This window comes from Serinus canaria, chromosome 26 (genome assembly GCF_022539315.1).
Source record: "Serinus canaria isolate serCan28SL12 chromosome 26, serCan2020, whole genome shotgun sequence".
In the NCBI taxonomy this organism is placed as follows: Eukaryota; Metazoa; Chordata; class Aves; order Passeriformes; family Fringillidae; genus Serinus; species Serinus canaria.
In genome coordinates this window covers 781,363-805,982 of record NC_066339.1, presented here as the reverse complement: position 1 = coordinate 805,982, position 24,620 = coordinate 781,363, and the positions used below count along the sequence as shown (strand labels likewise).

Sequence of the window (24,620 nt, the reverse complement as noted above, 5' to 3'; positions counted from 1 at the left end):
GTTGTGACTGAGGCTGTAAAACACAGAGCACTGCAGGAAGAGAAGGTGGCAGCAGCTCTCCAGGCTGGAAGTTCTGGAAGTTTATAGCACACAGGACAGCTTTTAAGGTCAAGCCTAATTAGAAGGGCAAAGGCTAAAGTGGTAATGACAGGATGGGAAGGACTAACTGTGAGCAATGTGACTGGGACATTCTGGGACATCTTCTGTCACTGCAGAAGAGGGACAAGCAGAGGGACTCTGTGCTGGCAGGGCTGGCTTTAGGCAGGATCCCACATTTTATTCTACCAAAATTTCAGTAATAAACATTATGAATTCCAGACAAGATAAACTGGAGAGGATTAGTTCAATCTCCTCAAAATAAATTTGATAAGAGTAAAAATTTAGGTTTCTAATTCCTTTTCTGTAAAGGTTTTTGTTTAATTGCTTTCTAAACAAAACAACATTAAAAGCTTCCTTGGTCTGCTTTAATTCCCAGTAATTACATATTGTAATAGTTCCCAGCACAGATAATCACCACAGAATTTTACACTGATCTTTCTCTTGTTTACAGGAGGTCAATGCTAAATTAATTGTCTTCAAAATGAATGAAGTGACATGAATGCTCTTAAGTTGCTCTGAAGTGACATGAATGCTCTTCAGACAAGTTTCCTTTGTCTGAAGAACAAAAATTTCTTACAGATTATAAGAAACATACTACTCTGCAGCCTTCCAACAATTTCACTACTTCCCTCATCCAATTTCTCCCTCTCACAGTCTCTGCAAATTCAACAAATTAATTGCAACCTGAGACTCTTCAAAACACACCTCAAAATAAACTCATGTGTTACACTGCCAGCTTCTACATGTCCTGCTTTATGCTCAGCTACCAAAGGGGTTGGAATTTTTAGGTTTAAAAAGACCGCTCAGAATTTTTTTTTTTCACCTTGACTTTGAACACTTTAGAACAACAGTCATAATCTTTGTGTCCAGCACTGCTCAGAATGATAAAGGTATGGGAATATTACAGAAAATGAAGAAAAATAAGGGAATAATATTCATGTGTTCATACTCCTGCCTCCTGTACAATGCATGTAAAATGATGACCAGATAAACACAGAAGAGAGTCTCTCTTCATCTTCCTTGCAGGCTCCCTTCAGGTCCTGGGAGGTCACAATGAGGTCACCCCAAACTTCTCTTCTCCAGGCTGAGGAATTCCAATTCTCCCAGATTTTCCTCACAGCAGAGCAGCTTCATCCCTCTGATCTCCCTGGTGCCCCCTCTGGAATCACTCCAGCAGCTCAGGTCCTTCCTGTGCTGGTCCCCAGGGCTGGGGCAGCTCTGCAGGTGGGGTCTCACCTGAGTGGGGCACAGGGGCAGAATCCCCCCCTGCCCTGCTGCCCCCCTGGGGGATCAGCCCAGAAACATCACTGTCTGTCCTTGAAATCAGTAATACTGCAACATTTTATTATTTTTAGTACCAAAATGAAAAATCCTACTTCTCTTTGCAGGCCTCCTATAATGTGGGCTGACGCTGTTACCTTCCAGAATCTTGCTTTAAAAAGAGTACCAAGGATGTGACCCTCCACTCACATCTGCAGCAAGTCAGAGCTGTGTCTCCATCCAGCTGAGCAAGTCCATACTCATTTTACCAGAGATTTCAGAAGTTTACAAGGTGAGATTTCAATTCTGATGAAAATTTCTCAATGGACCCAATAATCTTCCCAGGAAAGGAGAGTACAGGTAACAAAGCCTACAGCTGAATCACTACCTGAATTCTTGTTGTCTCCCATTTCTATTAGCTTCAGTGGTTTAACATATACTCCTATAATGTGCTTTGCTCAATGAATTAATGCAATAAGAAGACCTGTTCTGGCTTTAAAGAAAATGTAATGCTGAGTGCTGTAGACCTTTCCTTGCTGAAGGATCTTAGGCTGCTCCTGACTCAGTTAAACCCCACACAGCTCCAGGTCTTAGAGGTGTGCAAATATTTGAGTTGTTTTGGTCAAAATGCCAGCACGTTTACAAGGACTACAAATGTTGACACCCAGCTAGGTAGGTATAATTTATATTTATATAAATATGTATATAATCAGGGTAAGCCCCTGATTTATGGAGAAAATAAATGTGACCTGTAGTGCGTGTCTCTTTCTACCACTGTAATGTCCACTAGACTTGCTTGATTTAAAAGCCCCAAGATCATTTCCCTGTGTTCCTGCCATGCCCACCCAGCTGGTGCAGCAGTAGCTCTGCAGAGCCCAGCCAGGATTTCCCACCCTCTCACCCTGCCCCAACAGCATTAACTGAGAACAATCCTAACACAGTGACAATTTCACTGGCACAGAAGCACAACAAAACTTTAAACCACACTTCTAATCAGGACCTATTTCTTAGTATATTGGATATAGACCAAGTAAGCTGATGTTAAAAGTAGTTTAACCATTAAACACATTATAGTCCAAGATCCATCTTTGTTTGCAGAATATTAAGTACAAATAAGTCTTGGCTAACTGTACAATTAAGTATCTGTATTTAAACTTTCTGTGCTGCACATATACACTTTTGAAATTAATTAAGGTAGCCACAGAAATTATAGAAAAGGAATGGGAGTAAGATGCCAGCAATATACTGTAATGTAAATGCTACTGTGACTCTGTGTACTTAATCCTTATTTTCCACTATCTTTTGCAATCATTATTCATCACAGCCTAGAAAACAGAAGTTCCTCACCTCTATAATCAGTCAGAACAGCTTCAGTCCTTCATTTCAGACTGATCCAAACACAAGAGGCTACTGCCTTCCCACATATACACCTGCTTCCCTACCATCCTGAAGGATTCTTCTTGAACTGGGCCAACAAGAAAAACACCCTGTTTGAGAACAAGCTATGGACAACGTGTTATTTTCAATACATGTGAGCTGGAAGTAGGAATTAAAATAGGATCTGAAGGATTTTTTAAAAATAATTATGCTGACCTGCGAGTAAGGATTTCAATCAGCTTTTTTAGCACAGTAGCTCCAGGTTTCTCCAAATTCTGTACATATACAGTGGAAGTAAAACTTTCAGCATGTGCTTAACAACTAATTATATAATTAGTTAACAATAACAACAACAACAACAACATTAATAATGGTAATAGCTAGGCCAGTTATTAAATCCAAGGCTCTACTAAGTCTTACCTGACTCCTTTTCAGCGTCCGATTCTGAAACTTCATCTTCAGCTTCTTCCTCTTCAGAACTAGAACTGCTCGAGTCCTTGTTCTCTTCCTCAGTTTCCATGGACTTCAACGTATCTTCCTCATAAAGAATCTTCTCTTTGCTGCAAAATAGGAAATTTTTAGGACTAGGCAAGCAAGCTGTACTTCTCAGAAAGACACAGACATTATTTACTACATACAGAACAAGCAAAGGATAAAATCCATCTACAGACTGAACGCTCCAGCACTTCCATCATGGCCAATTTGCCATGGATTCCACTGCCGGTCTCACATTTTCTAATTTTGCAAATATTTTTCCATCCACAAAATTGTGATCTCTCCTTTTCTAGTGCCACACAACACAGCAGCTGGGCTGTAGGGCATTGTGCAACAAAAAGGTGCAGTTCTCAGCCCAAAGATCTGATTGATCCTCAGCCAGAGCAGGAGCTGGAGAACCAAACACCAGCCCAAACCCTTGATCCACCACTCACTGGTTAAGAAACAACACAAACTGCATTTGACACAACTAAAACTGGATTTGAGAGCACTCAGATTAAAAAAAACATGCATGAAATAAACAGCAGTGAATTGTTTTTGACCCAGCTGAGGCCAGCTGTCTGTGAGAGATGAAGCTGCTCTCCCATTACTTTCTGGGCAGTTTCTTTTCAACTAAGAGAGAGAGACTTACTTGGTGAAGAGTCTGTTTTGAGGCTTCCCATTCATGTCAGCTTCAATCAGCTTATTCCTTGTCTCCTTCTCACTTCGCAGCTGTTCAAAAGTACAGGAAGATGGGAGAGAGGGAATGAGGACAGCCATTAACCAGCCCTGTCAGCAGAACCCAGTGAGCACCCAGCACGAGATCAGCCCAGCCCTGTTAGACCAAACCACTGCAGATTTGTGTAAGATGCCACTGGGACAGCAGCACATCTGCAATGGCACTGTGAGCCTTGGGCTGGAGCTCCACCAGGGCACAGCACCCAGCATGTCCTTGGAATGCAGCTGCCATTTAACAAAAACTCCAAAGGCACCTGCAGCTGTCCCTGCCAAGACCAGGGATGAACCTTGACTGCTCCCCAGAGATGTTGTGGGCTCCCCATCCCTGGAAGTGTCCAAAGCAGGTTGGATGGGGCTTGGAGCACCCTGGGATAGTGGGAGGTGTCCCTGCCCATGTCAGGGAGTGGAATGGGATGAGCTTTAAGCTTCCAGCCCAAACCATTCTGGGATTCTGCTGGAGGTCTGTCCATGTGTGTGTGCCCACGAAATCAGAATAGATTCAGCTAAAAATTTGCTGCCTTTGTGGCTGTCATTTACTTGCTACCAGAGGAAAGCATTCAAGTCTGCCCTGTACAGGCAACCAGGGAATTCCTTTGAGGATGGGTCACTTCTTAAATCTCTCAAATGCACAAAGCAATTGCATGGGAATACATGGGATCACACAGAAATGGAAAGATTTTGTCTAGAGAGCAGCAATATTAATTTTACCACCGTCACTGGACAAAATGGTACCCAAAAATTGTTTTAGTACCTTCCAGAAGCACAGAAAGAGCTGAGACAGAAGTAGGGATGGCAGTTAGGGGCTCAGTTTAAGGCTGACTCTGCTGTGTCATGGCTCACCAGGTTATTCTTTTTCTTTTGCCAGCAGTTGACACCAGGCAAAGGAAGTAAAAGCACTGTAAATTCTCAATCATAGAATCCCAGAATTATTTGGGTTGGAAAGGACCTTAAAGCTCATTCAGCCCCACCCCCTGCCATGGGCAGGGACACCTTCCACTATCCCAGTGGCTCCAAGTGCCATCCAACCTGGCCTTGAACACTTCCAGGGATGGGGCAGCCACAGCTGCTCTGGGCACCCTGTGAAGTGGGAAAAGCTGCATGGATTCCAGCGAAGAGCAAAAATCTGTGGCACAACATTGTTAAACTGACCAAACTGCTGGAGCACAGCAAAGGGAAGTGCAGGAAACAGCCTGCTCCATTCACAGGTAATTCAGTAACTGGGAAGAAAAATCCAAACTCAAACCAAATTAATTGCTTCCAGCATACAAAAATCCCCCCTGCTTTCCAATAATGGAAGCAAATATTTCAGCAAGGGTGGCACAATGCTCTGCCTTAGACTGAAAAACAGATTATTCAAATCAAATATTTGATTTGAAAGTCATTTTGGAAGAGAAATAACGACATGGAACTGCCTGGTTTATCCTTAACAAATACAAGTTTTCTGGTTTTAAGTGATAGAAGTGGGACATGATAAACACATGATAAATTGGCTTTTCCACTAAAAAAAGCATATCTACTGAAGAAAAAGTGTAATAAAATCTATATTCTTCTGCCCAGTTCTACACTGACTGATTAAATGGAGATGGTCTTCATACAGTGCTTCTATATAGAGAACAGGGGGATTGCAGACCCTGCAAAGCAGCCCTAAAAATAGGTGAGCAGTCACCCAAAAAATTCTTCTTTTTCTTTTCTTTTAAGAAGTGCAGTTATCTCCAAAATCCTGGGTAGTGAGAGAGAGGGGAATCCAAAACACAACCCTGATACTATTTATCAACATCTCATTTAGGGAGAAGTTGATTAATTTTTAAGAAGTTCCTGTGAATACTAAAGCTGCTATTTGAGGATGGCAGCAGCTGTGTTGTGATCAGAGCTGGAGTTCTAACCACCCACACTGTCAGTTCCTGAAAATCTGTTCCTAGGGTTTATCAGCAGTGCTCCCATTCTGTCTGTTTCTGAGCCCAATATTTTAAGTGATACTTACAGATTTTTAATTCTTTTTGAAAGAAGGTTAGCTTGTGTTTTGGAAGCACCCAAATGAGATAACTGAGTAGACCAGATGAAATAGGGAAAAATTCAATCCAAACCCAACTTTCTGGCGTGACAACTGCCCTTACTTTGAACAAGACATATTTTGCTTTCCTTTTTTTATGTCAACTTTTGGCTTATAATCTCTTCCAATCCCTTCCACTGCATTATGAAATGACAATTTAATATAATTTTGAAACCAGCCATTTTTTCAGTCCAGAATTCCCTGAAGTTTATAATTTCTTCTTCCTCAATCCAAAGCCTCCCTACTGTAAGAAAGACAGACATGGTAACAGATCTCTTTCTCAACATTGACAGTGTATTTCCCTGGATGCAAAAGCAAAGCTGACTTGGGTAATCACTCATTAGGAACAGGGCACTTTGATACTATAGAACCTGCCAGCCAACAAAGCAACTGCAGGATAATAACAATTACAAAGATGAACACAAATTCCTTACCAGTTCCCATAATTCTGCATGTCATCACACTACTGGCCTCCTTGCTGCTGTCATCCACTTATCTAGATTTCTAGCTATTAAAAATATTCCTGTGATTAAAGATTGCAAATGAGTAACTAAAGAAAATAGCTAGGCCTCAGCTTCCTGCATCTGTTGGCACCATATGTATTGGAGAACACCTGTGTGTGAAAAGGTAATTGGAGAGGTAATTGGAAAATGATCTCCAGAAACTCACCACAGTCTGTTTCTTCTGCAACATTTCTAAATGCTCCACAAGTCCCTCGTCAGAAACATCAAAGGGCGTCTGGCCCTGGAGCAGAGAGAACACAAGAGAATATTTGAGATGGCCCAGTGGTAATATTACAAAAAGTCCTATTTCCCAGTGCATATGCTCCACATCCTCCCTCCCCAAGTGGTGAGTGACATTGTTTCACTCCAGAGCAAGGAAACCCATGTTTGTGGAAACAGTGATCATGAAATAACAGAATCATTTTGGCTGGAAAAGACCTCTAGGATCATGTTTATGTTCAGTGAGCAGCTTTTACCAGGGCAGTGCAGCTCCCTGCTTGCTGCTGCTCAAATCCAACAGCCAGGACTATGCCTGAGTTTCCAAGTTTCCAAAAAGGACACTCTTGTATTGAGAGGGAATGTGATCAACCTCTCCTTACGTTGGATCTCAGGAAAGGTTCTTCCCCCAGAGGGTGCTGGCACTGCCCAGGCTCCCCAGGGAATGGGCAAAGCCCTGAGGCTGCCAGAGCTCCAGGAAGTGTTTGGGCAGCACTGCCAGGGATGCCCAGGGTGGGATTGTTGGGGTGTCTGTGGAGGGCAGGGGTTGGACTGGATGGTCCTTATGTGTCCCTTCCAGCTCAGGGGATTCCTGATTCTGTGTCATTTTATCATCATGTATTTAAACATTCTTAAAGGCTGTCAGCAAGCCAAAAAAATTATAGTCCATTTCCACATCCATGGGCATTTATAAACTAAAACAAACCAGAAAAAATACTCTAGTGCATAAACCAAGAAATTGGCTACATTTTCACCAAATTAAAGCTCTAAATGCCATTAACAACCTGAAACCCAACGGCTACAGGTCAAAACATAAAAGGTAGCCTTGTCCATCTGACCCAACAAGGAGATGATTCTGGGCTGGAAGGAGTAGGTAACACAGTAAATACACCTGTGGCTGTTTCAAGCATGGCATGATACAAGACCCCATACACATCCTGAACACTGAACAAGAAAAGCACCTGATGGCATTTAAACAGAAAAGATTTCCCACAGTTTGGGTGCCAAAGAGCTCACCAGGCTGAAAGGGCTCCTGATGGGGCATCTGAGTTCCAGCAGTTTCCAGCACAGCTGGATGCACTTGAACACACAAGGCCCTCTCTTAACACATCCTCCTGCCTTCATCCCCTGGTGCTCCTCCAAGCACATTCATCCTTCCCTCCTCCCCCAGAGGCAGCCACGGCACACCTGGTCCAGTGGGAAGCAGCTCACAGACCAGTGTGGACATCCCAGCAGGGATGGATGCCAAGAGCAGCCCTGGACAAGCTCTTGAAAATCCAAGGGCTCTTCAAGGAAAAACCTGCAACTATTTGAAAGGAAATCGTTTTGCTCCTTTTCTTCCATCCTATTTTTCTTCGCTCATGTCTCACAAATCTTCAATTTCCTTTTTTATTACCAATACATAGAAGAGGGAGGATTTAAAACTGCCAGTTTCTCATGGGTTCACTTGTTTTCAGTGCCTTATACCTTAATATTATATTATTTTGCACTCCAAGACTGTTTCTTTGCTGTCATTTGATTTCTCAGGGTTACACTAACTCAGGATGGCACAGATCAGCTCCCATCTCTTCTTACAAGCTCAGTGCTAAAGTTTAATAAGGTCACATCTCCCATAATAAATGAAATCTTTTCTGTCTTCTGTCAGTCAAGATTCTTCATTTACTGATTTATTTAAATAATCCAGTGCACAGGCAAGGACTGCTATGACTTTGTCATGTAGATGGATCATGATATTGGATCTCTTATGAGACCCCACCTGGATCTCTGTGTCCAGCTCTGGAGCTCCCATCTCAGGGCAGACATGGACCTGCTGGAAAGAATCAAGAGGGGCCCACTAAATTGACCACAGGGCTGGGGCCCCTGCTCTGCTCTGGAGCCAGGCTGGGAGAGCTGGGGGTGTTCACCTGGAGAGAAGGCTCCAGGGAGACCTCAGTGCCCTTTCCAATACCTAAAGGGGCTGCAGGAGAGCTGGAAAGGGACTTTGGACAAGGGCCTGGAGGGACAGGACAAGGGGGAATGGCTTCCCACTACCAGAGGGCAGAGTTGGATGGGATATTGGAAAGGAAATTTTGGCTGTGAGGGTGGTGAGGTCCTGGTACAGGGTGCCCAAAGAAGCTGTGGCTGCTCAACCCCTGCAGGTGTCCAAAGCCAGGCTGCACAGGGCTTGGAGCAACCTGGGCTAGTGGAAGGTGTCCCTGTCCATGGAATGAGATGAGTTTTAAGTTTCCTCTGAATACAAACCAGTCTGGGGTTCTATGATTCCATGATCAAGCAGAAGGCAATAGTCACTATTAATGTGGCTATAGAATACCCTGCATTAGTTGTGTACTGACCAGCTTGTTCCTGACGTCCATGTCACACAGAGCCTCAGCCAGGATGGAACATGCTTCCTTCACTCCCCAGTGAGCAGCAGCATGGAGTGGAGTCCAGCCATCATTGTCCTGGACGTTCAGATTAAACCCAGCCTGGATCAGGAGCCTGAGAAAAGCAGCAAGATTGATCTCAGCCCATCAGGAATGACCTCCTGACAGAGCAGTTTCCCCTGTTAGGCACCAAGTGGGCAGCCTGGCTCCATAACAGTCAGGAGCTTCTGGACTTGTTTATTAACCAAAGCAACATCCTAGCTGATGTGCTCAAAACTGTAACAGAAAGGGCAATGAACAAAAAATGACTTCAATGTAAAACCTGCTGGAACATGTCAAACTGATAAGGTTCCCTTTCAGCATGTCCTGAACTGGGAGAACATCTTGACTTCTCATCTGGTATTGGTGACCCAGTCTGAACTCCTGCTCCAGCAGAGGAGAGAGTTTGGACTGGCCCAGTTGTATCACTGTGCCAGGGAGCCAAGCACAGCACCTGCCAGGAGAGAACTGGAGCTCGAGCCTGGTTCTCTGAGAGCACAAAGCCACACTGGGGGGTGGTCCTCAACCAGACCAACAGGACTGCAGGGAAGCACCAGTGACAGTGACAGAGGTAAAATCTGTATGCTAAACAACCCCAAATGCATTTTTTGAGTGTAGCCCTTGGACAGTTCAAGCAAATCTTCCACAAGTTAATTTGCCTGGGAATCTCCTTTCCTTACCCTCACTGCTGTGCCCCTTCCACCCTCCCTTCTCCATCAGAGGAGAACACTGATGTTTCACAGCACCTGGAGCTTGAATATTTAACACCAAAGCAAACACAAAAGGTTTGGGACAGTCTGGAGCTCCAGAGCCATCTATGTGCACACTGATGTGGCAGTAATCAGGCAAGAGCACTGAGCAGCTCCTGTATCAAACTATTCTCCAAATTGCTTAAATAGTGAAAAACATCCCAGGGGAATTCTGCAAGTCTGGTAAAACTGCTCCTGAAAATTTCCATTGTAGGAATTTCCCTCATGCAGAGCCACCATTGCACAGCATGAGGGAAATCCAGCAGGACCCCAACATGGCAACAATAGCTTGGAAACTCCTGCAGCTTTACACCAAAGTGCTACTGTGCAAAATAAAACACAGTCACAGCAGAGCAGCTGTAGGCTTCTCTGTGAAAGAAATTGTAAATTAGGTGCTGAGTTTCTGTTGATTTTCCAGCTGGCAGAAGGGAGAAACAGAGCTGCTAAGAGACTCAAGGTCACGGACAAATTGCATGTCTTATTTAGAGTTAGGTGGCTCCTGGCTGTCAGCCCCCTTGGTTTAAGTCACTAAAGCTCTGCATTTGAACTTCAGCACAGCCATCACATACACAAGAGTGAAACAATGTCAGCTTGCTGTGAGATGTGTTTATCATTACCACAATTAATGCCAAGGAGAGGCTGTCCAGAACTAAGTCATCCTGCACACACTGAACTTCATCAAGGAGCACTGGATACACAACCCTCCCCTGACAGTTGACAGGACCAACACCTCCAATTCAGAGATATTACACTTCTATTCACATGAGCTGTGTTAGATTCCTGCTCCTGGGCACAGTACAGGCTCATCACTCAATTATAAGTTCTAATGACTGAATACAAATCAGAAACATGAAGTACAGTAAAATGCTTGAGCTTGATATGAAACAGCTCTTTGACACCAAGTCATGTCACTTAAAGTTATGAAACTTAGGATCAAGATAGATGAACACTTCCAGAATGGATTTTAACACAGGCAATAGAGTAGGTTTGTGTGTTGGTTACACACAGCCTGGCTTTTGGTAGCAGGCAGGCTACAGAGGTGGCTTCTGTAAGAAGCTGCTGGAAGCTTCTACCATGTCTGGCAGAGCCAATCCCTGATTGCTCTGAAGATGGACATGCTGCTGGCCAAAGCTGGGCCAGTTAGAGAGGCTGGTGACACCTCTGTGACAACAGATTTAAGAAGAAAATCAAAACAAAGTGGGCATGCACAGTTTTTCTTCTTGTCAGAGAAGACGAGGTGAAAACATGTGAGGGAAACAACATGGAGACACCAAGAAGAATGAGGGGGAGGAGGTGCTCCAGGCACCAGATCCAAGATTCCTCTGCAGGCCATGGTGAGACCATGGTGAGGCAGCTGTGCCCCTGCAGTCCATGGGGATCCACAGGGGATGCAGAGATCCACCCACAGCCCATGGGGATCCACGGGGAAGCAGAGATCCACCCACAGCCTGTGGGGATCCACAGAGGATGCAGAGATCTACCCACAGCCCACTATTCCAGCTTGCTGCTGGGCTAGTTTGCCCCGAGAAGGCAGCAGGGATAGCTCAGTCCTCTGGGGACAGACTGTCCGAGTACCCAAGCCGCTGTTAGCCGCAGGCAACCTTAGCAATCTTAAGGGATATCAGCTCTTTAGTGATTTATCAGCTCTTTAGTGATTTATCAGCTCTTTTATGATTTCCAGCTCTTTGCTTGCTAAGGTGCCTTGCAGGCCGGGAGGCAGACACGAGAGAGGAGAAGGCAGCCTGGAGTTCCACAGCGATGGTTTTACTGGGGGTCTGTGAAGGGTTCCAGCGACAGCTCTTCTGACCAGAACGGGCTAAAGCAGCCCCTTATATAGGGCTAGAGGGGATCAGAAATTGTCCAATAGCAGGGGCTAAGGAGAAGTGACCTATGGAGTCACAGAGAGGTAAACTGGGGTCCAAAAGGAGGAAGAGAGGGGCTTCTTTTGCTATTTCACCATGACTTGGCATTTTAAGCCTCTTCCCTCCATGAGGCCCTAGCAAGCCCAGAGCTTGCTACAGCCCACCTCCTGGGGGAGGTGCTCACACTGCAGAGGGTAGATGCCTGGAGGAGGCTGTGATCCAGTGGAGAGAGGGGGCTCTGTTTCCAAGCTGGAGCAGCCTGTTCTTGGAGAACTGCACCCCGTGGGAAGAGAGACCCAGGCTGCAGCAGTTTTGGGAAGACTGTGAGCCTCTGGGGGGAATTCACATTGCATCAGTTTTGGGAGGACTGCTGCTTGTGAGAGTGAACCCACGCTGGAGAAGTTCATAGAGAACTGTCTCCTGTGGGAGGGACCCCAGGGTCTCACAGGGGAAGGACTCCTCTCCCAGAGCAGCAAAGAAAATCTTGGTGATGAACTGACCAAACCCCCACACCCTGTCTCCCTGTTCTGTCAGTGGGAAGGAGGGAGGGGCTGGGGGTAAAAGGTGTTTTAGAGGCTTATTTTACTTCTCCTCTGATTCTGTTAGTAATAAATTCAGTTTGTAACTTTAAGCTGAGCCTGTTTTGTCCTTGAAGGGTTTTCTCCAGTCCTTATTTCATCTCATGAACCCTTTGTTAATTTTTTTCTCTCCTCTGCCCATCTGAGGGAGGGGAGGGTGAGTGAGTGTCTCCTGTGGGTGCCTGGTGTTGGGCAGTGTCATCAAACTACAACACTTTGTAAAGACTATTTACAAGAGCAGGTAGTAACAACACAAAGAGGAACAGATTCACATGAACAGAGGGCAGGATTAGATTAGATAATGAGATAAAAATTCCTCCCTGTGAGGGTGGGCAGGCCCTGGCACAGGGTTCCCAGAGCAGCTCTGGCTGCCCCATCCCTGGAAGTATCCAAGGCCAGGCTGGGCAGGGCTTGGAGCAACCTGGGATAGATGAAGGTGTACCTGCCATGGCAGGGGATGGGACAAGATGAGCTTTAAGGTTCCTCCCAACCCAACCCAGTCTGGAATTCCATGAGCTGTATGTTAATGGGGAGCTCCAGCCACAAATAAACAGCAGAGAAGAAAGTTTTATTGGTGGAAAGCCTAATTTGACATTACCTGTAACAATATTAATTTTTTTTAACAGGAAATGCTACACTGGGCAGGTTTATGGACATAATAATCTTGTTAGTGCCAGGACAGCAGAGCTGTCAGGTGCTGGAATCCCTCTGTCACTGCAGGAGCAGTAGCATGAAGGGGCAGGACAGTGAGACAGGGGTGGACACTGCATTTTCCCACAAGACTGGTCATGTTTGTGACTGTCATGGAGTATGTGTTGTCACTTTATATGCCAATATTATACTTTTATCCCCTACTACTGTTTAACTTGCTAGTCCTGAAATTATTACTCTAACAGTGAAAATCAGACGTTGTGATTAGAAAAATTAGAGACCTCCTAATTTATGTCTCTTTCTCCAAAAAGCTCTCATTACTCAAAAAGGCCTGGAGGTATTAAAGGGAATCTGCCAGTCCCTGTGTATTTCTGGGTGAACCACTGTGGTTGCACACATAAGACCACAGAGCTTTTTGAGAAACAGCAGCCTGAAAATCTCAGAATGGAATAAATTTCTCTGAATGTAAAGCAAGATGTCTTCAGCCTTAATTTCATGCATTAGCCCTGGGAGGAGCTCCTACCTCATGACTTCAGAATATCCCTTGGCTGCAGCAACATGAAGAGCTGTGGCTCCTGTCCGAGGCTGCTTTATATCCTCAATTCTCCCACTGTTCAGCCACTGCCGGGCATCCTGGAGCATCTGCTGCTCCTCCTCTTTCCTTGACAGCTCCAGGTCTACACCTAAAGGGGTGAAGCACAGAACAAAAAACCAACAAGAGATGAAAGCTCTGAAGTTCTTGTTACACTTAACCTATGCTTTATTTGCTATAAAATATTAGTAAACTATTTCTGATCTTCCACAAAACAATCAGCAAAAGCCTCTTCTGTGTCATTGACTGAGACTTTAAAAACTACCTGAGTTAAAAATTTTGAAAGCTGGGCCAGTGGTTGCAACCCAGTCCAATTAACCAAAAGCTCAGGTGTGCATTAAGGGTAGAAGGATTGAGCTCTACACGGGCTGTGTCCCAGACTGAAATAACAGAGTCATGAACAACAGCTTAACTGACTCAACTGACCTGCAGTGAGGGTGTAATCTACAGGGAAGGTCTGAGGACCCTCAGATGTCTCCTGCAAGAGCATGGTGATGCCACCTCTGTGCTCACTCCATTTTCAGGACACTGCATATGACACACAGAGGAATCTGCACTGCTCCAGAGGCATTCATGACAGGCATGCTGAGAGAAGAACTGAGTTATTCCACTGAGTAGCATACCCCCAGATTCTGACAAAACACAATTTGAAACAATTTTGGCATTAGAAGGCCAGAGGAAATCTATGCTGATGGCCTAAGTGACTGCTTAGGGCAGGTGGAGATGTGGAGAGGCAGGGGGATGATGTAGAGAGGGAGGTGTGTCTGGCTAACAGACTCATTAAACCAGTAAGAGGCAAAACCAACTTTGACTTTCTTCCTAAGTGGAGTTTTCACAGCAATGAGATCACAGAAGGACAATGTATCAATCACAAGTGTTGATACCAATCCAAACAAGATTAATCAGAGTAGAACTCTCTGAATGAGGAAAACATACAAATTAGAAGATGACAAATCTCAAAAATCAAGAAGGGTCCTGAAGAGCAAGTGTTTTTATGTCTTAATACTTTCAGTATAAGAATGACATGACTGCCAATTAAATTATGGGACATTACATTTAAAACAGAACCAAAGAAAACATTTAACTCAGAGTGAGACCCTGTGAGACCCACTGTTGCAGGATTTTGCAAAGATCAGAAATAAACTGGCTTCAGACCAAGGACTAGACAAGTTTGTAGCTATTACACCCAATTCCTGAACATGTTGGAGTTCCCAAGGAAGGCTACACGAGCTCAGAAAACAGAAAGCCATGGGGCACTTACAAATACACAGAAAGCCAATTTGGCTCAGGACTTTCTGGAGGCACAGTGGCTGGAGGCTGGGAGGGCAATTGTACACACTTGAGCTGTTGTCACAGTCTGCAGCAGGCATCTGCTCACAGCCCCTGCTGAGGACAGGCTGCAGAGCTGGACAGATGCTTATTTAAAGTTCAACCCCATTTCCTCCAGCAATATGATCCTTTAAACTGTGAGATGGGAATCTTCATCTGGAGACAGATGGTTGTTTCACGGTATCTTAGCAGGATGCCACAATTGTGGTGAGGCAATGCAAGCAGAATCCCAAAAAGTGTCAGGCAAAATACCTGCAGGTAAGGCAGAACCACTGCCTCAATGTCCTGTAAAGTTTCAACCACATTATTGTCATTTAAGGAACCTGAAAGTGCACAAGTCCACAGAACCAGTGAGATGCATCCATGGATCCCAAGGGAGCTGGTAGAAGAAGTATCTAAGTCACTCCTGTATTTAGGAAGCTGTGGCAATCTGGTGAACTTCTCATGGACTGGAAAATGGGAAACATAAACCCCCATTTTTAAACAGGGACAAGAGAAAGACCAGGAGCACTACAGGCCAATTGGCCTCTCTTCTGTGCACAGCAAGATCATGGAGCAGATCCTCTTGGAAACTATGCTAAGGTCCATGATAAAAAAGGAGGTGACTGGTGACAGCCAGCCTGGCTTCTCTGAGGGCAAGCTGTGTCTGACAAATTTGGTGGCCCAGGAACATTAACACAGGTGACAAAGCACCGAGGGACTGATTCCTTCTTAACTGTACCTTAAAAAATAAAGTCACCACCGTGTGTCAAAATATATCTGATAGAGGGACTTGATTCAATCCAGCATGTAGGCAACCCCCTCCAAACCAGCAGGAATAAAATAAACCAGACCAGAGTCTTTGGGGGTCTGTAGCCCAAACACACACTTCTAGGAGAGTAACTTCAAAGCCAGAAGAACCAGCTAAGACATGAATGCAGCTGAGTTTTGATTATGTCCAAGGATAGAAGCTCCAGGAATTCCTTGGATTCCTTTTCCAACATTGCTGCTGAAATTCATAGACATGATTTAAACTTCTCAGACACACATGCAGACATTCAACCACTCCCAAATGCATTCCATGAGTATGAAGAAAACTTAAGCCTGATAAAGTAATTCTTTATTTTAACATCAGTCCAAAACTATTCTTTAGCCAGGGATGTTTGTGCAGGGACAGCCTGGAGAGCAGCCCCTCAGCACACCTGATGAGAAAGGGGATATGGCAGAAGAAATCTAGGGAAAGATCAGGATAAAGCATGTCACTCCAGGCCTGGAATATTCATTTCCTGGTCCCTGCCTTTGGCAGTCCCATAAATCTCACCTTGGTTTTATCAAGCCTTAGTGAAACAAGACCTATCAATGATATCAGAGGTCAGAATTAAATCTCACTTTAAAAGTAACTAGATCTGATGAATCAGATTTCAGGACTGTGGTGCCTTGCTTTGAAGAGTCCCAAGGACAGAGACCACAAACCTCCTGCATCTGCTCCACTGTCCTGATAGCAAAGCAAAATTTGCCTGCTGCTTCCCAGGCCAGATCTCAGATCTCTTCACCAACAGACAGCAAGGCAGCAGCATTCTCATACAGAAACTCTTAGGGGTTCCAACTCTCACTCATTCAAACCCCTCCTTTACCTTGTTTCTTGACTTGCTCCAGAAGCAGGTCCTTCATGGCCGCCTCCTCCGCGATGTCGGACGGGACCTCCCCCTCACTGTTGACAGCAGCCACGTTGGCCCCGTGGCTGATCAGGTACCTGCAGCAAGGACAGCCAGGCCAGCAGGTCACACCTCTGGGCTTGGCTCCAGAGCAAGGCACAGGCAACCAAACAGCACCACAGAGTATCTGCCTTTCTCATGCAGGTTCAATTACCCAATTAGGACCTTATTCTTAGCCAATTTCTAGACTAAAAATGTTCATTGTAAATGCAAGGTCCTTGCTCGGGTGCTCACAGTTTTTCTTTCTCCATAGTTACTTAAATACCCCTATTATTGCATTAATCTGTTTTTTTTTGTTTTTTTTTTTTAAGAAAAGGAAATTTTACAAATTTTAAAAAAAGCGTCATCAAGTGTTATCAATTTTAAAATTTTTCCTCTTATAACTTTAAGAAAAGTTCATTGAAGAACAACAGAACAACATCTTCTTTGGCTTATACATCTTTTAATCAGTAGAATTCTGAGAAGTAAAAGAAGTATCTGTTTAAGCACACAAATATAGGAGGGTGAGGTTGCCTGTTTTTATCATTTATTTTCGATTCATTTAAGAAATAGTTATCTTAATTCAAATTTTGGAAACTTTCTGGTAGCTGTGGTGGACTAAATATATAAGCACAGTATGACTGGTAAAGAATTAAGGGTTGGTGTTCAGCCTGGAGGAAATGAGGCTCGGGGGGGACCTTCTGGCCCTGCACAACTCCCTGACAGGAGAGTGCAGCCAGGTAGAGGTAGGGCTCTGCTCCCAGGGAACAAGGAACAGGACAAGAGGAAATGACGTCAAGCTGCACCAGGGGAGATTCAGGTTGGAGATTAAGAGAAATTTCTTTTCAGAAATAGTGGTCAGGCCCTAGCACAGCTGCTCAGGGCAGTCGTGGAATCACTATCCCTGGAAGTGTTCAAAAAAGGAGTGGATGTGGCACTTGAGGTTTAGTGGTGAACATCTTGCTGGTGCTAGATTGACAGCTGATCTTGAAAGTCCCCACTTAACCACAGCACTGCTCACACTAATCTGTCTGTGGTAAGGAAATGTACTCACAGAATCCCAGCCTGGTTTGTCAGAAGGGACCTTAAATCCCATCCAGTCCTACTCCTGCCATGGCAGGGACACCTTCACTATCCGAGCTTGCTCCAAGCCCTGTCCAGCCCGGCCTTGGACACTTCCAGGCACGGGGCAGCCACAGCTGCTCTGGGCACCCTGTGCCAGGGCCTGCTCACCCTCTCAGGGAGGAGCTCCTTCACTTCACATCCCTGTAGCAGCTGTCCCATTTTCCTTTTTGCTTGGCATTTTAGCTAAAGTATCTAATGAATCATAAGACAGTCTAATGACAACAGAAAAAGGCAACCAGTTGAAGGCTTCACCTTAATCCTCTGAAGTTCAGAATTCAGTACGAAGAGAAAAGCACCTATTTCCAGCATTGCTTTCCAAAGCATTGTACAAGGCTTAGAGTATTCATCACCTGTGTACCTGCTCTGAATAGAAAGGCACAGGGAAGTGTTATAAATACCCAGAGCTGCTCCAGACTCACTCACTCTGCTATGTTCAGGTAGCCACACGATGCCACTGCGTGAAGAGGGGTCCAGCCCTCGTTGTCTTGCTGGTTCACATTGGCTCCATTTTCCACCAGGAACTTCACCATGTCCAGGTTCTCATCAATACAGGCCTGAGGGAGGGGATGTCCAGGGGGCAGAAGGATTAAAGGAAAAAGGAAGAGAGAGGAAAAAATTGTGTTGGTGTTAAATCAAACATACAACCCTTACTGGCAGCAGGCAATATCTGGGTTGAGCTTCCCATGCTGTGAGCAATCACACTTTAAAGCTTAGGGTAACTTCAATCGTCAATGAAAACAAATTAATTTCAGAACTTTCAAAAATTAACTGTAACCCAGAGTTCCCAGATGGACAACCTCTGAATTTGCTCAAATTTCACTTTTCACCAGTGATCTCCTTCCCCTCTCCCACACAGTACCCTCCCCATAAAGGGGACACTGACATGATGGATCTGTGGTAGTTTTAGGTACAGCATCAAATCCCTCTAAGCAAGGCAAGCTGTGTATTTACTTAGATTATACTGGTCCTCAAAATGTCAGTGAATAAAGGCTGTAACAGTGAACACAATGAGGCCTCACTAGGGGCAGGGATGAGAAGGGAAAGCAGCAGCTCCAGGAGCCAGACTAAAGCAGCTCAGTTACAGAGGTAATCATGGCAAAAGCAGAGTTCTAGGGAAGTTAATAACTTCTTTATTCAGCAGTATCTCTTTGTTTTGCTGAGTCTAACACAGGAAACTTTCCCTGTTTGTTCTACATCCCCATGAGATACTGAAGAGAATGACAGCCCTTGATTAGCTGTTGTAGTCATTCCTGAGCCTGCATTTACAGAGAGTTCCCTGCTTTGAAGTTGCCAGAAGAAAACCTAGCTTTATTTTCAAGTCTCAGCAATTCTGTTGGGTGGAATTCCTCCTTCCTCAAATTCCTGTCTCCAGCACATTCTTTGTTACATTTACAGTTCACTGGAAGCTGCTATTTAAGGATGAGCTGGCAACTTAATACACACATCCCAGTGTGTGTGCCTCTGCTGGGGAGCACAGGGCATGACCAGGAGGTGCAAGGACTGCTTTTTACTACATGTCCATCCCCAGGCAGAAGCACAGCTCCCCATTACTAGACAGGGAAATAGCTTGTCCAGGATTCCTCCAAAATCCCAATCCTTTTACACAGTTTCATGTGGGCACACCTATTGTTTACAGCAGCCAGGTGACTCACAGATGATCAATCTCAAATGAGCAGCACTGACTATCCATCCATTCCTGTCCCAGCAAGAAAAAAAAAAAGAGGAAATCCTCTTGAACCAATATCCACACACCCCAAAAATAAACAATCCTGGTTTATCCACATGTTCTTCTATGCTGCATTGCTCAAGTCAAAGGAGAGGCATGTCCTGGACCAGGACAACCAGCTCTTGTTATTCTTACTGCAAAGAGAGTTGGACTGGATGATCCTTTTGGAGCTTTTCCGACTCAGGACACTCTAGGGTTCTCAAGGTAAATCCCAAACTGCCTGCTTAGGACACAATCACTCCTCCATTTGCTTGGCTCACAAACAGCCATGCACAAGCCCAACTTTGAAATCTCCAAGGAAGCACATTCCAGATTAACTCCTAGTGCAGGTACTTGGCAAAAATGAGACAACACAGGGAACATCCACAGCACTGGGAAAGGATGCCCCAGGAGCAGGCTCAAGTCCCAATAAAGCCTGTGCTAAAGCATCAGTGTGTTTCCTGGCCCTGCTTTAGACTGGTTTACCTGAACCTTGGCCAGAAAAGCACAAGCAGAAGTCTAGAAATCATTTCTTTCAGGGGCTGCTCCAAACCCAGAATGGCTGAGCTCAGTCTGGACTGGCTCCATCCCCCCTACTTAGTCCATCTATGATCTCCCACCCTCAGGCCCAAAACATTTTTGTCCTGTAAACCCTGCTCTGAGAGCCTTCTCTAAGATTATTTCAAGAAGTAAAACCGGGAAAAAAAACAACCAAAAACCAACCAACCCAACACAAACAAAAAAGTCTTGGGGACTGAAGGGCATCACCATAAGGTTGGAGAAGCCCCAGGTCCAAGCATGATGGGGCAGGACATGGTTACATCTCAGCAATGTGGGTGCAAACCAGGTTCTACCACCAGCTTCAGGAGCAAAGGTTTGGTCTTCTTTTAGTTTATCTGGTTTGACCCCCTGCTCACAGCATGGCTAAATCTTGTTAGATCACACAACTCAGGGCCTGCTTCAGTTCAGTCTGCTGGGATGGAGACTTCCCATCCCTCATGCTTCACCATCCTCTCTGTGGATAATTCTTCTCACAATCTAATCAGGATTTACCTTGCAACTTGTTTCTTTTGCTTCAGCAACACAGATGCAGCCTCCAAGTCTCAGCAGGTGATGGGGGCAGGAAATGCAAGTCAAATATTCCTACTGTCCAGGAGAACTCAGCATGCCCAGTGTATATCTGATTAATTTTAAGGCACACTGTAGAAAGGATAAGTGCCTGATTTCCATAATCCCACAAACTACACAAACAAATCTATGAATGTCTTCTGTCTGTACCAATGCACTGAAATGCAGCAGGAAGGCAAAGGACGTGATGCATGCAGAGATGCATGGAAACACATGGATCCATAATAATCCCTCTTCAGCTCAAGGAGAAATTCTTAGAGAATTCAAGTCTGATCCTGCAAAACTCAGATCCAATCTCTGTTTTGCTGCCACTCGTATTTATTGTGATTTACTTCAAGCCTTCCCCCAACACACTTCAAATAAACTGCACTTAACATCTTCCTGATGATTTACTTACATTTTGACCTGGAACACCACCAGTGTTGACTTCATCTAAAAGCATATTGCTCTGGAAATAGCCAGGAAAGGCTCACCCACGCAGTGCTTTCCTTTTGGGCACAATCCCTTCTGGCTGCCCACAGCACTGGAGCCTCACAGAGGAATTTTATCAGCCAAGGCAGCAAGGTGGATGGATGGTTCCTGCCTGTGCACACTCACTATTCTGCTGGGTTTGTTCAAGTGTTACCTGTAGCTCGAGTGTGAATCCAAATTTAGACTGAAGAATGTCTCTAGAGCGTGAGCTTTGTACATATTTGACAGAGAATTGTATTTACATTGTTTATCAAATACACCCACTACATCTGCACAGGCTGGGAATCAGCCAAGGGAAAAGCATGGTTCTTGCCCAAGCCACTGGATAAACTAAACTCTAAAGTTAAATGCCTGTTTAAATGCCTAAAAGAGCCCTGTCACTCTTAACAATTTCTCCCTGTTATTTGCCTTGCTGTTGTGCTGTGCCCACTCTGCCTGGTTCTGATGGAATGCATGCTAGAACCAGCAGCATAATGGGATCAATCCCCACCTGTTCCTACACAGAAATCTGCAGAGATTTGCCTCTCCCAGCTCCTGCAGAGAGCAGTTGATGATGAGGAGTCAGGGCTCTGTGGGTGCTGACAGCACCAGGGACTCCCAAGGGAGCCAGAACCATTTAACACTTGCTGTCTGCACTTGCCACCAAGAGAAAGGCAAGTGCAAAGGTCTCCACCTTTATCCTTAATGGAGCAGAAGAATATTCTTTAATATGTAAGAGAAATAACCCTCCTCCACTCTTCTGTAATTCATGAAAAGCTGCTGTTCAATGTATGTGATCAAGGAAAAGCTGCTGTCCCACGTATGTGATCCAGCCATGGAACACTGCCTGGCAAATACTGATTTTAGTTCAAGCTGACAACACATGGGAACGGAACTGAGACAGAGTAGAGTAACATGGATGGTTTTTAAGTGACAGGTATGACCATGCCTACCTCAAACACCAAAAGACAAGATTTTTTTGCATTGTTGTATCATTACATGCAACTAATTACATTGGCTGAGATTTGAAAAAATGAGGTGGAAAAGGAGTTTCCAAAACCGGCATTAGACAAAAAAGTACTGAGTAACTCCTGTTCAGCTCTGAAAATCTCATCATGGTGTCATGCAAGAAACTATCAGACAAGGGACTATTTACATAATTTTTTAGTCAAACACCCTAAAAGAGTACACTTCTCATATCTTAACATGATAATGACATGTTTAACACAACTCAGAGCAAGAATTATGAGGTCAACAACTTGGATAATGAGTAAAATTGGTAACTTCTAAAGATCTTCTGAACTTTAAGAACTTTAGAAAGCCTTAAAAATGTTACAACAGATTAAATGGCAACTTTTAGGGGTTGCAATGTATTTCTGTGAGTACTTTAAAGATATCAACTGATTAACACTGATGTTATCAGGGAATTCATACTTGCACATACATTAATGGTATTAATAGTTTCATATATGTCACCATTTAACCAAGATACACAGTAAAGAACAAAATTCTCAGTGTTTAGAAGAACTTAGGGCACACATTTGTCCATATAAAATTTTTGAGAGGCCTGACTACTGATACCCCTCCAGCACATCTCTGCTGTGTGTTTTCTAGTGCAAATCCACTGAAATTAAGCACTGTGAGCCAGCCTGCAGGAAAAATGGCCTTCCTGGGGTTCAGGGGTACAGCTCACCTTCAGGCTGACCAACTGGGTTACCTGAGGTTACTGGAGGAAGGAGAAGAGGACAAAGAGGAAGTAAAGGGGTAGATATGTTCTCCTTTAAGTACTACTAATCCTCCAAGAGATTTAGGAGAGTGGATAAGTTTAGCAACCCGAGAGATCTATTGCTATAGAGTTCTCGTCTCTTATTTGATCCTTCATTCCTCAGGAACATGGTAAGGACCGCGACCTCGGGGAGCAGAGTCACAAAGCAGACACCTGCCCTCAGCCCCCGAAGGGAGGGGAGACAGTCAAAAAGGATTGGTTGAGGAGTAATGTTGCCTTTTTGGTGGGTAGTTTCTTCATGTAAGGAAACACTCCCTCTCTTAAACTGCCCTTGGAATCAGGCATGAAGAAAAATAGAGAAATAGGCTTAATTCTTTCCATTTCAGGCCTTGCTAACCCTCAGCTGCTTAGTTCACACGTAGGAGAGGCTAAAAGCGAGGTTAACTACAAAGCATAGCAATTTTTTCTTTAAATTTTTAATTCCTACTTTATCCTCTGCCTCTGTACAAGCTCTAACACAACCTTCAAGGTGATGTGGCAGGGTGGGAGTACAGGGTCAATATCTCTCCTTCTCATCATGGATCTTCAGCAGGCTAATCTCTTGCCACCCCTGTATTTTTCTTGGCAGTTGATAAGCTTCAAGGGCTTCTGGAATGGTACTAATGTATTACAGTTTTAGCAGTTCTTGATGCAAAACCACATCCAGTGTCCAGAATTACCCACTCAACACGCAAAGAAAGTTGGCTCATAGGATTTGAATCCCAGGCATTGCTGGGCAAGTCTCCATCCCCAGCTCATGGTGTTCCTCCAGCTCCTGGCAGGAGACCAGCATTTAGCAGTTTTTCCATAGGGAGGAAGTGCTCAGTTTCTAAAATTTGCAGATATGGCATATTAGCTTACCCCCTCTGCAGAGAACAGGTGGAGCCCTTTCCAGCCAGGGACGCTTGCTGCAGATTGGAGCTTGCCAGGAGCTGTTGCCAAGGCATTCTTCTTCCCAGCATGAAGTTTACATTACAGTAAGGAAACGGGGACACCAGGAAATGGGACACAACAACTTGGCTTGTCTGGCAAGGCTTGTCCAGCAACCAGACAAAATCTGCTCTTATCTTGAATGAAACCTCATTATTACAATGGTGTTGTGTTTGCTCTTTCCTCTGAGCACCCAGAACGCACAAGCACTGCTGAGCCCTGATGAATCTCTGCTCCAGCTGCCTGCCAAGGGTTTGGTCTGCATATCTCCTAAGCATCCCCTGGTTCTGAGATTGGTGGATCAGGGAGGAAAAGGAGACAGATGGGACGAGACTGAGGGTTTTCAGAGGACTGGGAATCGAGCTCCAAGAAGGTGTGAGCAGTGTGACACTGCTCACTTTCTAGGGATGCTACACATTTAGCAAAGCCTAGGACTGGTGTTACATTTCACTACATATTAGAAACACACAGGATAGCAGTGAGGAGAGCATCTAAACCACCTCACAAATTCCTAAGAAATTGCTTGGGATCAGCTGAGAGGGAAAAAAAAAAAACCTTTTCACCTCCACAAGGAGAAAAGTGGTTACAAACCCAGGAGAACACAGATGCCAGGCAGTAACTGCACATCCGCAGTGCTGTCACAGGCACCCACGTGGAGGTGGTTGTTTTCTTCACAACTTGCCCAGTTGTTGGTGATTTAACATAAATACAAGAATAACATTCAGTGCAGCTGTTTGCAGGAAGAACAGTTCTGGCCAGGATGTCAGTAAAAGCCACTCAGCAGCAGGGCCAAGTCCTGCCCTGTGTCTGCACAAGGTGCTGGCCCTACCAACAGCAACACCTGTAACAAGGGGGAACCTGGCTGGGAGCACAAGGCTCTGCTCCCTGCAGCCCCTCTGAGCCAATAGTCAGTTTACAAATAATATATCACATCTGCCAGTGTCATGATCATGGGATAAAGCAG

General features: G+C 44.7%; 1 protein-coding gene across 12 annotated transcripts in view; it reads right to left on the bottom strand.

Moving 5' to 3' along the window:
- Positions 1-24,620, bottom strand: part of PPP1R12B (protein phosphatase 1 regulatory subunit 12B) — a 134,224-nt gene that overhangs the window by 81,316 nt on the left and 28,288 nt on the right. For 11 of the 12 annotated variants that reach the window (XM_030231073.2, XM_030231071.2, XM_030231075.2 and 8 more), the window contains exons 2-8: positions 18,102-18,232; positions 16,494-16,612; positions 13,483-13,642; positions 9,051-9,195; positions 6,668-6,742; positions 3,863-3,942; positions 3,157-3,296 (exon numbers count right to left, since the gene is read on the bottom strand). In XM_030231073.2, coding sequence (XP_030086933.1) covers positions 3,157-3,296; positions 3,863-3,942; positions 6,668-6,742; positions 9,051-9,195; positions 13,483-13,642; positions 16,494-16,612; positions 18,102-18,232 — 850 coding nt within the window. Of the gene's footprint in view, positions 1-3,156; positions 3,297-3,862; positions 3,943-6,667; positions 6,743-9,050; positions 9,196-13,482; positions 13,643-16,493; positions 16,613-18,097; positions 18,233-24,620 lie in introns of those variants that run through there. The other variant, XM_050985212.1, reaches the window with a different exon arrangement.